This window comes from Rhipicephalus microplus, chromosome X (genome assembly GCF_043290135.1).
Source record: "Rhipicephalus microplus isolate Deutch F79 chromosome X, USDA_Rmic, whole genome shotgun sequence".
Classification (NCBI taxonomy): Eukaryota; Metazoa; Arthropoda; class Arachnida; order Ixodida; family Ixodidae; genus Rhipicephalus; species Rhipicephalus microplus.
Window position 1 is genome coordinate 422,415,340 of NC_134710.1, and position 12,818 is coordinate 422,428,157.

The 12,818-nt window shown below is 46.0% G+C and overlaps 1 protein-coding gene across 3 annotated transcripts in view; it reads right to left on the reverse strand.

Moving 5' to 3' along the window:
* Window positions 1-12,818, reverse strand: part of Rab14 (RAS oncogene family member Rab14) — an 82,518-nt gene that overhangs the window by 51,437 nt on the left and 18,263 nt on the right. For all 3 annotated transcript variants that reach the window (XM_037413222.2, XM_037413223.2, XM_075880343.1), the window contains exon 3: window positions 5,232-5,298. In XM_037413222.2, coding sequence (XP_037269119.1) covers window positions 5,232-5,298 — 67 coding nt within the window. The remainder of the gene's footprint in view (window positions 1-5,231; window positions 5,299-12,818) is intronic.

A 12,818-nucleotide genomic window follows, 5' to 3' on the forward strand; every position in this document is an offset into this window, starting at 1 on the left:
CATGAGGGTAGACAAGCAAGATGTGTCTCCACATGGCCGATGCCCACACACTTAACTGTGCCATCATCGCATTAACTTTATTTCTTGCTAATGCAGATTAGTAACACAGCTTAAGATGATGCTGAAACACTTTCTTATTTCTTCCACTGCATGGTTAGCCCTTTTAAAAAGTCTCCGGATAATAGTTTCATTTACCTTACTTTGCCCTCAATCGTACAAAGCTTCACAGAGGGAGGTGGCATAGATAAAATAAACAAAAGTGAACAAAAAGAACACAGAGTTACTATAGTACACATGATGATACAATATTTCTTGCTCATAACCTTAGCTTTCAGTCACTTAAGATCAGCCTATACAGTCGAACCCGTTTATAACCAACACGATAGTGCCGCCTTACGTGGTTGTTATATCAGTAGTTGCTGTACAGTAGACTGACTTAAACGGAACCTGAAGGGACCGGGAAAATGTGTTACATTTAACCGGAGTTCTGTTTACTGAAAGGTGAAGTGGGTTGCAGCATTCAAGTATGAAACCAATCATATCAGACGAAGTCATTTCATTTAGGCAGCAGTTCCGTTTAATATTTTCGTTTGCCGAGTACTGTACATGGACTCGCCCATAAAAAAGTCTACTGAGCAGCCAAATCTTTCTTTCATTATTATTATGAAGTGCTAACAACCCTTTTACTGACAAGTTGCGGACTCACGCCATTCCACTGAAGCACGGTACCACCACGTGGAACCAATCATCCACGCCTACAGCAAGTCGCTTACTTTGCTCTTGCCATCGCATGCTGGGCCATGTGCAGTGTGATGTGCGTGTTTGTGCATTTTTCGTTTATGCTACACTCTGGATCGAGCTCAGGTATGGCGAGTAGCCTGCTTTCTTTTTTTAACACGACGAAGACATGAAACGCGCAAGCAACCTCGCAGAACATGGATGCTGCGAACTTGAGAACAGCAGCATGACACACTTGTACCACTGTCACTCCGGGCAGTACCCACACTCGCAGCCAAGCAGATATCTGCAGATGACCGCGATAAGGTTGTCGGCGATTAGGCAAAATGGCACGTTCATCGCCACCTGACACGTCGCCTGAATTCACTCTTTTTCTGATGCTTATCCACCGTCACAACCGCGCAAAAGTTGTTATTGTCAATCGATTAGTGCCTGTTATTTTTTTTCTAAAGTGGGAAGATGTTTGGCGGCACTTTGTGGTGTTGACGAGTTATGCGTCGCAGTGAACTTTTGTGCGACAAAAAGTTATCACTTCTTGCATTTATGGCTTTTTGCGTTCGAAAGTCTTGTGGGGTTAATCGTTGGTGACCGTAGATGCCTAGAACAGCATCAGAAAACTTTGCAGTTCGAAAGCTGACTGTACATGCTACCTCCTAATCCCCCCACATCACTTTCCTTCTGCCGGTGAATAAATGCTTGGAAAGTGAGTGACCTCGCTCGCAGCGTCCAAAATCTGCCGGCAGTGCTCGCACTAGAGTGTACTAGAACAAGGGAGTGCCCGAAACGATGGTAGCACCAATGTACAGAAAGTGAAGCCCTAGCAGGGTGCATATGCTCAGGGTGCTGCGGTCAGTAATCAGCTAATGTGGTTCACAGGTAGAATGCTCACTTCCCACTTAAAAAAACTCAGGTTAAAATTGTAGCTGTACACGGATTTTTTAAATTCTTAGTTTCACTTGTACAGTTGTATTGGTTCATCTCTTTTTTTTTTTTTTTAAATCTAGCTTCAGTAGCTACATAATGTTACAAGAAGTAACTCAAAATATGCAGTAAAAAAGAAATTTGACAGCGAGCGTACTGGGGAGCCGCCAGTCAAGTACTCTCCCCAGTGCGCTCCCTGTCAAATTATTTGACTTCATATTTCTTATGAATTTTCGTAATTGTAGCAAATCAATCTAAATTTTTAAATAAAGCAAATCAATACAACTGTATAAGTGAAACTAAGAATAAAAAATGGTCCGCAGCTGCGATTCGAACCTGGTTCTATTGAGAGGGAAGTGGGCATTCTAGCTCTCAGCAACTTGGGCAGAGCCGCGTGCAGCTGTTATGACGACACATTGCAGACTACTGACTGCAGCGCTGTGAGCAAATGTACCCTGCTTGGGCTTCACTTTTTGAAGCTCGGTCCGGGCACTCCCTTGTTTTAGTACACTCTGTCGCTGCGGTCTACAATACCTTCTAGGCAAGATGCAAGCGACCTACAACAACTGTCCTAATAAAGTTGTATGCATTCATATTCTAAGCCATCTATAACTTGAATGGGCTGTCAGGATGACTCACCAACACAAAAGACAGATTGATAGATTGATATGTGCGGGTTAACGTTCCAAAACGACCATATGATTATGCGAGACGCCGTAGTGGAGAGCTTTAGAAATTATGACCACCTGGAGTCCTTTTTAACGTGCACCCACATCTGAGCACACGGGCCTACAGCATTTTCGCCTCCAGTGAAAATGCAGCCGCCTCAGTTGGGATTTGATCCCGCGACCTGTGGGTCAACAGCCGAGTACTTTAGCCACTAGACCACCGCGGCGAGGCCCAACACACACACACACACACAAAATATACAGAACAGGTTTTGTTCTTGACAATAATGGCAACAAGATAACAGACGAGTATTTATTTATTTGAATCTAGGCCAATTTCTTTGTGTGTTTCCAGGGTCGGCTTAGATTCGTGGATTTTGAAAAATGCACCATTTTTCATCGAGTAAAGTGGTGCAGAATTAGCACCACCTAGACCGTATTATAGCCACTAGTAGCCAATCCAACACCTGGCTTAAATACACACGTGAGGCCGCCATTTTTTTATTTGTGGAAAGAATTGAGGCGAGCTGTTCTTCAGTTTGAGTCTCGCCTCGAGTGGGCTTGTGTGGCATAGCTCAATGACGCCAAACAGGCGGTGTCACCACCTAGATCGTATTATAGCCACTAGTAGCCAATCCAACACCTGGCTTGAGTACACACGTGAGGCCGCCATTTTTTTATTTGTGGAAAGAATTGAGGCGAGCTGTTCTTCAGTTTGAGTCTCGCCTCGAATGGGCTTGTGTGGCATAGCTCAATGACTCCAAACAGGCGGTGTCACCACCTAGACCGTATTATAGGCACTAGTAGCCAATCCAACACCTGGCTTAAGTACACACGTGAGGCCGCCATTTTTTTATTTGTGGAAAGAATTGAGGCGAGCTGTTCTTCAGTTTGAGTCTCACCTCGAATGGGCTTGTGTGGCATAGCTCAATGACTCCAAACAGGCGGTGTCACCACCTAGACAGTATTATAGCCACTAGTAGCCAATCCAACACCTGGCTTAAGTACACACGTGAGGCCGCCATTTTTTTATTTGTGGAAAGAATTGAGGCGAGCTGTTCTTCAGTTCGAGTCTCGCCTTGAGTGGGCTTCTAAGGCATAGCTCAATGGCGCCAAACAGGCGGTGTCATAGTGTCGCGTAAAGAACCAAAGTTGTCCAGGATGCAGAGTCGTCCTTCCCAGTTCAAGCCTGGTGGGACTTAGGAGTGGACGAAAAGAATCTTATCGCTGGAGGTCCACGGAAAGGCCATCAACTTGAAATGCAGATGGCACTGGCCAACTTCATTCAGACACAGTGAGCAGCTGCCCTCTCAGTGACAACAGAAGTGCTCCAAGCGAAGGCGAGGAGGCCTTCAAGGGAGCAAGGTGTTTCGACAGCAGACTTCAAAGCCAGCTGAGGCTGGCTGCAGAAATTCATGAAGCACTTCGGCTTCAGTCTCAGTCGTTGCACCTCAATCACCCAAAAGTTACTGGCCGACTATCAAAAGAAGTTACTGGAATTCTAGCGTTTCATGCTTCGGAAGAGAGAAGCGAGAGCATATCTACTAAGCCAAATCGGCAACGCGGACCAAACGCCTGTGTATTTCGATATGCCGGTGGCGTACACAGTCTCTGAAAAAGGAGCCAAAGAAGTGAAGGTGCACTCTCGCTACTGTGAGGCTGTGCTGCACAGCGGACAGGCACAAACTCTCTACTTCTATAGTGTTTAAGAGAAAGACGCTGCCTGCCATATAGTTTTTAAGAGGAAGACGCTACCCGCCAAAGAGGCTTTCCCACGAAATGTGATTGTGTGGGTCAACAAGACCAGGTGAATGACAAGCGCCATGGTTGCGGAGTGACTGAATATCACATGGCGACAGCGTCCAGGCGCCCTTCTGTGCAAGCACTCTCTGCTGGACTCTTACTGTGGGCACTTGACCGACAGCGCCAAGGCTGCGCTGGCTGAAATGAACACCAACCTTGCCAAGATACTGAGTGCGGGTTGGATTGACGGGCCAGTTGCAGCCACTTGATGCATGCATTAAAAAGCTGATCAAGGATCACCTGCGGGGATTATACATGGACTTATGAAGCAAAGAGGACCACTATGATGCCGACGGTCGCATGAAGCGGGCATCACTGTCTCAATTGGCCGGCTGGGTGGCTGCAGCGTGGTACGACATCCCAGGAACTTTGATAGTGTGCTCATTCAATATATCAAATGCACTTGAAATGCACAGAGGATTGCTCACTGTTTGAAGAAAGCGACGAACATCAGCGACGACGACTCACAATGAGCACAGCATCTTTATAAACCAACTGCTCTGTTTTATCTTTATATTCAATAAATTTTTTTTTTGGAATGCTGTCTTTGCTGTTTTGTCCAGCCAACATTCGAGGTAAGCTTTTTTTTTTTTCTCTAGGCTTCGAACATTCGAGTAAATAAAGTACTACTCAAAGTTCAGCAGACACTAAGAACGAGCAACTAGTGCTTGAGCTAATGCAGAGTTAACCTAGCCTCTGAACTTCTGGTTCTTAAAACCTTGTATGCCCGACTGCAAAAGGTTCCTCCCTTTCATAAATGTGATGCAATTGCTGCCAGTGACTCTGCAGTCTATTTTACAAATTTCGAGCGGTGTTTGCATATTTAAAGCCTTGTACAACAAAGCATCTGCACTGACCTTAAAATAAATGGCCACAATTGAAAATGTGCAAACACTTTTTAGTACGTACAATGGCTCTGGAATCATTAAAAAAATTAAAAAAATGATCAGGTGCTAACTTCCCCCTTCCCAATCGTTACAGAAATGCTGACCTCCATACTAAGGTCAGTAAAACACCAAGCTCCATCAAGTAGTAAGATATTGGCGGCTGATGTATGGATAGCAACGTGAAAGTAGTGCCATGGCACAACCATGGACTCACTGTGTTGGGGTTGGTGAGGTTCCTTGCATCGGTTAGCCAGCTGCTCAGATGGTTGTACGTACTACGCCTGCAGGCAAGAAACCAAAAGAATGGGACACTCTTCATGGTGCACTCGAGAATACAAATTCTACTGATATTTAACAGCTTAAAGTCTTAAAGCAGCACTTTGGATATGAAAAACATTTCAGCTGAAGGCTCCAAAGTACCTTTCCGTCACAAGAGATTCCAATGTGTGAAGCTAAATACAAATCCCCTTAACATATTGCTGTCCAGCCCCTTGAACCACGGTACAGGCAGAATCCAGCCTGTACTATTGTGCTCAGTAAAAGAATGGCAAAACAATGACAACTACAATGAAATAAGTGATCTTAACAATTTAATGACAAGCAAGCACGAATACATATACAGTCTAGCCCGCTTATAACGAACCTGAGCATGATGTGGCATCGCTTCGCTGTAGCCCGAAGTTCATAGTAAATGAAACACAGCTTTAAAAAAGTTGCAAGTGAGAACACAACTTTTTTTTTTTTTTTTCAAAGTCCGTGATGCACGTGTCTCAAATAGCAGAAACGACAAGGGTGGTCTCGAGCTTAATATAAGGAGCAGCAAGCTTCTCGTCGCACGAGCGCTTGGCATAGACAAGCTACCAGAGGCTACCAATGTAGCTAATCGCTAAACGCATGCTTGTGAGCACTGCCTCCAAAGTTTTGCCGTCGTCATCATTTGATCCCTTTGAATCAATTTTGCCATGCACGATTCCGCAGTGTTGGCATCATTATTGGCCGCAATGAAATCATCCCAGCAGATGTCTTGCCCTCCCATGTCGGAGTCGATGAAGCCCTGCCACAAATCGTCACCGGCGTGATCCTGTTTGGGAGCTTCAGGCTCGGCACCGGGTTGGATGCCAACGAAATCAACTTCGCTAAAACAGTTTCGCACACATGTAGCTGTCACCTCCGCCCACAAAGCCTTCACCATTTCCATAGCTCAATACAGGGACACCCAAAACCACAAATTGGCTGCTGGGCGGACAACAGCTATGAGCAAGTGCTCCAAAACACGGCACCTAAAATGAAACATGCGCGGATTACGCCCATGCCAAGTGGCTGCACTAACGGTGTTATGTTGAGTGGCAGGAAAAAGCGTGCATAGCCCCCCCATTCACCATCCCGACCACACATGCACACCTACAGCGTGCAGGATGCGCACGTGCGACTTACAAGCCAGAATGTGTGATAATGCTTGAGGCCAGTTTCTAGCGAGAAGGAAAAAAAAAAAAACTTCTTAAGCCAGCATTGCGGAGCAGTGGAGACTGGTGTAGGAGTTGCAATAGGTGAAGAGAGGGAAGTATACAGCAGGAAGGCGACATTGAAAACCGAAACACAAGAGAAGAAGAAAGGTCGGGTAGCTTGCTTGAAAGGTTCATGAAATGCACTAGTACTCATGCATCGGAAAACTTGGGAGTGGCCTGTGTGCGCAGAAATAAAAGAATTGCATTGTGGCGTTGGCGGGCTTGCACGGCCCCACCGATTTCAATAACTCACGATTTGTTCCACAGCTGTTCTTGCGCATTGTGGGGATCTGAGGTCTGCCCGCGACCATTTCACGGGCATTCCGCCGTACGGCCGCTCCCTTTCCCTGCTTTGGTAATGGCGCGTGGCGATAGATGGCGCCATGCGCGGGCGAGGCACGTGTGACATGCGCGCCGAGAGAGCTCCGCCGTGGTCGGCGCCGGATAAGCATGTGTTTCCTTCGTCCACGTCCCCTTTGGGAATCGCCGGACTGTAGCCTGCCTGCGGGGCCTGGGCATCCCGGCAGGCGTGTTTACTCGAGTGCTAGTTGCGGTACCGTACGCTAAGCCAACAGCGGTGCCTAGTGCTTGAAGTGGTCGTACCACACCAAGCCGCACTTGCGGTAGGCCTATGCGTACGAGGTTTGCCCTAGCTCTCGCGACTAGGCCCAGTGGCCATCGTGAGAGTGCGCAGCAAAGCCTAAAGGGACCTTTTCCCGACCGGCGTGTCAAAGCTCGCCATTGCCAGCTGCAACATGCTCGCGGTTTCCCCTTATCGTGAAAGTCCGCGTGCGGGAGCCTTTGCTCTCACGTCCCGGGAGCGGGCATTGTACTGTTGCTCGGGGTGCCGCCAAAGGCAATAAAGTATTTGTGTATTTCTGTTATTCGAACACTGTCTATTTTGCCGCGCTGCGCTCAATGCCTTGTTAGTTGGGCGCGCGCGGAGCAGTGCACTACACGCGAGTAGGTGACGGAGTCGCGGTCCTGTGGCACGCTAAGCGTGAACCTGCGGTGATCATCCACTACGGTGAGTAGCAAGGTCACTATAGCATCCGCACACGTGCAGAGAGTATGCCGAGTGGAGTGCGAAGCAAGCGAGAACAGGTCCTAAACACTGAATGAATCCAGACAGGACACAGACGCAGCCGATCGGACAGTTGGGGGGGGGCATTGACAAACGGTCTGGTCCCTCTATATCTGGTGAGGGGAGACTAGTCAGCTGACCGGTCCTCGAAAGATATGTGGCAGTGTGAAAACACAGGCCTTGTCTGGGGATACAGGGTGCTCAGAGTAGCGGGCAAAAACAAAGAAAGGACAGCAGGCTTCGTAACAAAATACGGTCGGGGAGAGCGACAACTAGAAGGTTGCAGAGGCAGGGTCAGCATTTAACAATAAGAATATACGGGCACTTATATCAGCGGCACTCAGTGACATTCGTTGCAAGTGCAATTTTGTGCCAATGAAATAATGTATACTTCCACGGTCACGCACTACTTTTTGTTTGTTTGTTTTTTGTTTGTTTAAGTTTGTTTAAGTGGGGCCGTTATAATTGGGCGTGACTGAAGTACAATATTTACAGACACTAGAGTAATGACACTTTATAGATAGTCGTACAAATAGTTAACAGCATGTTCTCGTGTTAGCAATTAGTGCTTTTTCTATGACTTGCACACCGATTTGTGGTTGATAGAGTTCAACATCCCAAAACAACTCTGGCTATGAGAGACGATGTAGTGAAGGGGGACAGTTGAATTTGAATACCTGGAGTTCTTTCATGTGCACTGACACTGGGTCTGTCAAAATGCCATCATGGCCGAAATTGAATCTACCTTTAGGTCAGCAGCTGAGCATCGCAACCACTCAGCCAAAGCAGCAACTACCCGAGGGTTCGTACAGGTTTCCACAAAAGAAATTCAAGAACTTATAAAACCTTTCAAAAAATTTAGGGACCACAATTAACAAAGAATGTTCATATTTTCAAAAATAAAAGGAAGTCTTTCAGTCACTTCTTTTTATATTTGCATCCTAATGCTATCAAGTTCATCTGTATTAACCTTCACAGTCTTTCGCAGGCTGTTGGACTGCTCTAGGTTAGTGGCTGAGGCTAGTGAATGGGATGTATTTTTTTTTAGCAGCTTGATGAGGGATACCACTAAAAGCGAAGCCAAAAGAAGACATTTCAAACACCAATAGAAATCTCTACTACAATAAGCACGACTTTTCTTTTTTTCGGAGAGCTGTAGATGCTGTAGCCTCACTGTTGCGATCAGCTTACGGCTTCTTGCCAACCGCAGTCAAACCAAGTGTGCACACCTCGATCTCGCCAAACTATACAGGCTGTTTGATCGTACCCTGTTTCGAAATCGCGTTGTCACGGAACATGAAGCAATGAAGTTTGCCCAGTACCATGCTCAACTGCCATGAATTGAGAGTTGTACAACCGGACCCTGTGAAAATTCAAAATTTTCAAGAGTTTTCGAAGACTGAAATTAAATTCCAGGACTTTCAAGGCCTTGAAAACAAAATATTAAATTTCAAGGGTTTTTGAGGAATTCAAGGACCTGTGTGCACCCAGCTAACCTAATGCAGTTTGAAAGATAGGGAGTACAAGATATTACATTGCCTGCTAATCTATGGGACTTCTAAAATCTAAAGATTTGTTGCAAGAAGGAGAGAGGAGGCCTGCCAAAAACTGTTTCACGCAGTGCCTCTAATTAGTTCAGGTTAGTTTTGATTTTAAACGGTTACATCAAAGACGCCCTGGAATGCTTTTTGAACAAATCTCAAACCTGTGTCGGTCAGTAGTTGGAACTGTGATTTGAGCCAAATAACACTGTACACAGCAGGAAATCTGCACTTTAGTTCCACAGACTTGCGAAAATTATTTCCTCTCCTCTAAGTAAACCGTGCACCACAGCAGCAGAAATGAAAGCTACAGAGGCTAGGTACCAAAGCAGTGAGTGCCGTTAGATACTTCTCAGCTGAAACTGCTACAGCACTGTCGCTTATAAAACACAGCGGTGCAAAAAATCAGAAGAGCCCATCACAGATGACGTATGACTAAAGCGCAAAAGCAACTGCAGGCACAAAATATGATGCTCGCATCAAAGCATGCATTCAGTACACGCAAAGCTACAACAGCCTATGCAGACGCATGCCGTGATGGTTTAGTGGTTATGGTGCTCGACTGTTGACCCAAAGGTTACGGGAGCGTACCCCAGCTGTGTCGGCCACATTTCAATAAAGGCAACATGCTAGAGTCCTGTGTGCTTAGATTTAGGTGCACACTAAAGAACCCCAGGTGGTCAGACTTTCTGGGGCCCTCTACTGCAGCCTCCCATAGTCATATTGTGGTTTTGGGACATAATACTCCCACAATTATAATTACTGCTTCATGCAGATGCGCAACAGTATTTGGCCAACACACTGCTTCTCAGAGTTAACATGTGTTGACAAAGCGTCAGAGCATTTGCGAACCGAGACAGGCTGCACAATGCAATGCTCTAGAGGTTTAAGTCTTCATGATGTACAGGTGCGATCAAAAGTGTGCAGACCATGGGATCGCGTGGCAGAATGCATTGAAGCGCCAGCTAGCGACTAGACAGACCATGAGATCGCGTAGCGGAATGCATCGAAGTGCCAGCTAGCGACTAGACACTACGAGACACGAGCTGCATGGCACATGAGAAGCAAAGTCTTAAGACTATGCTTCTCATGTCGCTCTGTTGGACGTGGTTACGGTGCTCGTAGCCAAAATGACAACTGGGTGTCACTTTATTTGCTCCATCAAATCAGTGCCGTTCTTTTACGCAGCGGCTGCAATGGGGCTGGTTCAAGCTCCGGCTCGCGTTGTTATTGACACCGGCTGATTAGGATAAGTAAGCATAGCGAGAATCGCACAACCTGACCAAGCCAAACGCACAAAATTTGATTTTCTCAGGCCAGCTTGCTTTTGACGGGCTAATTCAAGCTACACTTAAATGAGCTAAGTTAAGTCAAAGTTAATGTAGTCAAAATTAATTAAATGTAGTCGAGCACTTCATGATCTAAATAAGTCAGGCGTAACTAGGTTTAGTTAAGCAAAGGCCAGCTTGGTCTCTTCATGTTAAGCCCACTTAGGCTTAGATGATTCGAAGTAAGTATAGGAAAAAATGTCAAACTGCTTCAAATAATTGCCAGTAACTTTTCGGATGTCACTGACCCTACTAGTACTCACAATTATGTGCTGTATACACGCATGAGAAGTTGAACAAAATGTGTTGTGTCCTGTGATTAATAATAACGGTGCCTTCAAAATCAAAACACGCTTTTCCACAGGGCACCAGTGTACTGCGGGGAAGGTGAATTAAGTAGCCTTCTGCATGAGTTGAACAAGTCATGAAACACTGCTACCCCCCTTCTTTTTTTCTTTTTTTGCAATGGGATTAGGTTTATGCAAAACTTCTTGTCTCGCTTGCAAGGCACGTTCGACCAAATAAAGTAACAACGGTGCACACTTGTTGGCCCAGATATCTATTGCCAGGACAACACAACTTCAATACAGAAAAATGTTTCATGCGTCGTTGCTGTGTCAATCAACGTGCTCGTCGGCACCGCCAATTTTCGCAGTACATCGAATCTGTTCGCGCGCAGGAAACGCGTCAGACGCTTCCAGCTTTAGTTGCTAACATGCAATAGCCACGTTTGCCGACTAGGAAGTTCATACTTCCCACGAAGCGTTGGTGGCTAGGCAACACTTTTTGTTTTCAAATTGCGACATCCCGTTGATAAGTATTCGCAGTTGTATATATCTATCGGACAGATATCTATAGGACAGATATATCTATCTGCGAACAGATAGCATGAGGCTGTGTTACTTTATCTAGTCGATCGCGTGTCAAGAGTTCCCTGACCGAATGGGGATATATCTTACACAATGGTTAAGGGTTACGGTCTGCACGCTTAGACTGATTGATGATGCAAACTGCAAGCAGATAGCTAACGTGACTGCCATTTCTCACTGAAACTAGCGCAACTGAGAAAACTTCGAAACTGGGCAGGTATTTTGGTGCAGCATGGAGCAACGTTTGCAAATTTCATGGTTTTGCCACAGCTCAATGCAAGAATGGGGAATTGTATCAAATTGGCACAGCTGTTGCACCCCTGACCAATCTTATTAGCAGGACCGGAACGTCGTAAACAGTGGACGTAAAGATCAAAACCCAGTTAAAGGAACCCTTGTGCTCTACTAAGCTGAGAACCGTGAAGAGCTTGGACATGACATCTAAGGTCAAGCAGCCTATCAATTAACTCAAGAAGGTATTTTGGGGTTAGTCAAGGCCACTAAGCCGAGTATAGATACTACCATGATTGATTAGAAAAAAAAGAATTGACAACAATTACTAGCCTCGAGCTCTTGATATAGTAGATGCACCTCTTTTCTACGTTTTGAATGCTGAAAGCTGGTGAGCTGAGCTTCAACAGTAAACTAGGATTGCACTGTTAGTGCATGGCAATTGCATTTCATATTCCCCACAATTCTATATAAGCTTCAGCAACAAGGACAGCACAGGCCTGCCTCCTTCCCAGCTGCATGGGAAGCTTGACGACGTTCTCACAAGTACCGAGACCATTTCAAGACTATCGCAGAACTAGACAGTTACATGGCCGTGGAGCTTGACAGACCCTGCACCGAGCTAAAAAGTGGGGTCACAGCTAGACAGTTACATGGCCGTGGAGCTTGACAGACCCTGCACCGAGCTAAAAAGTGGGGTCACAGCTGATAAGTGCTGGCAAAAAAAAGGAGCCACAATGAAGGGAGGACAGTCGAACACAATTATATCGAACCCACATGCGGATTCACTCGCATAATTTGCGCACTGTTTTTCGCGATTTGGGGGCCCCAAGAAGAGGTGCACAAATTACGCGGGGATTTCTCGAGCGCATACAAAATATTGAGTCAGTCTTAACGCGCGTAGTATATACATTTAAAAAAAGAAGAAACAAATTGGAGCACAAACTAAGTGTACTTTTTAATTTTGAAAGGCTATTCAGCGTGTTGAGGCGGACAAAGGCAAAAGCGGCGGAGCAACGAACAGCGGGATTCTGTCATGTGCGCACTTCTGCCTACGGGAATGTAGAAAAGCACTATGCCTGGTTTTTAAAAGTGCGCGCGAAGAACATTCCGGCGGATGACCCGATGCTGATCGCCAAGGCCGAATGATGTGCCGCTGCGCTCGGTAAAACAACTTCGCCAACAACAGCGGGTGGCATCACCAATTTAAGCAGCGCTACAACATCGTTGGCAAATCAATTCT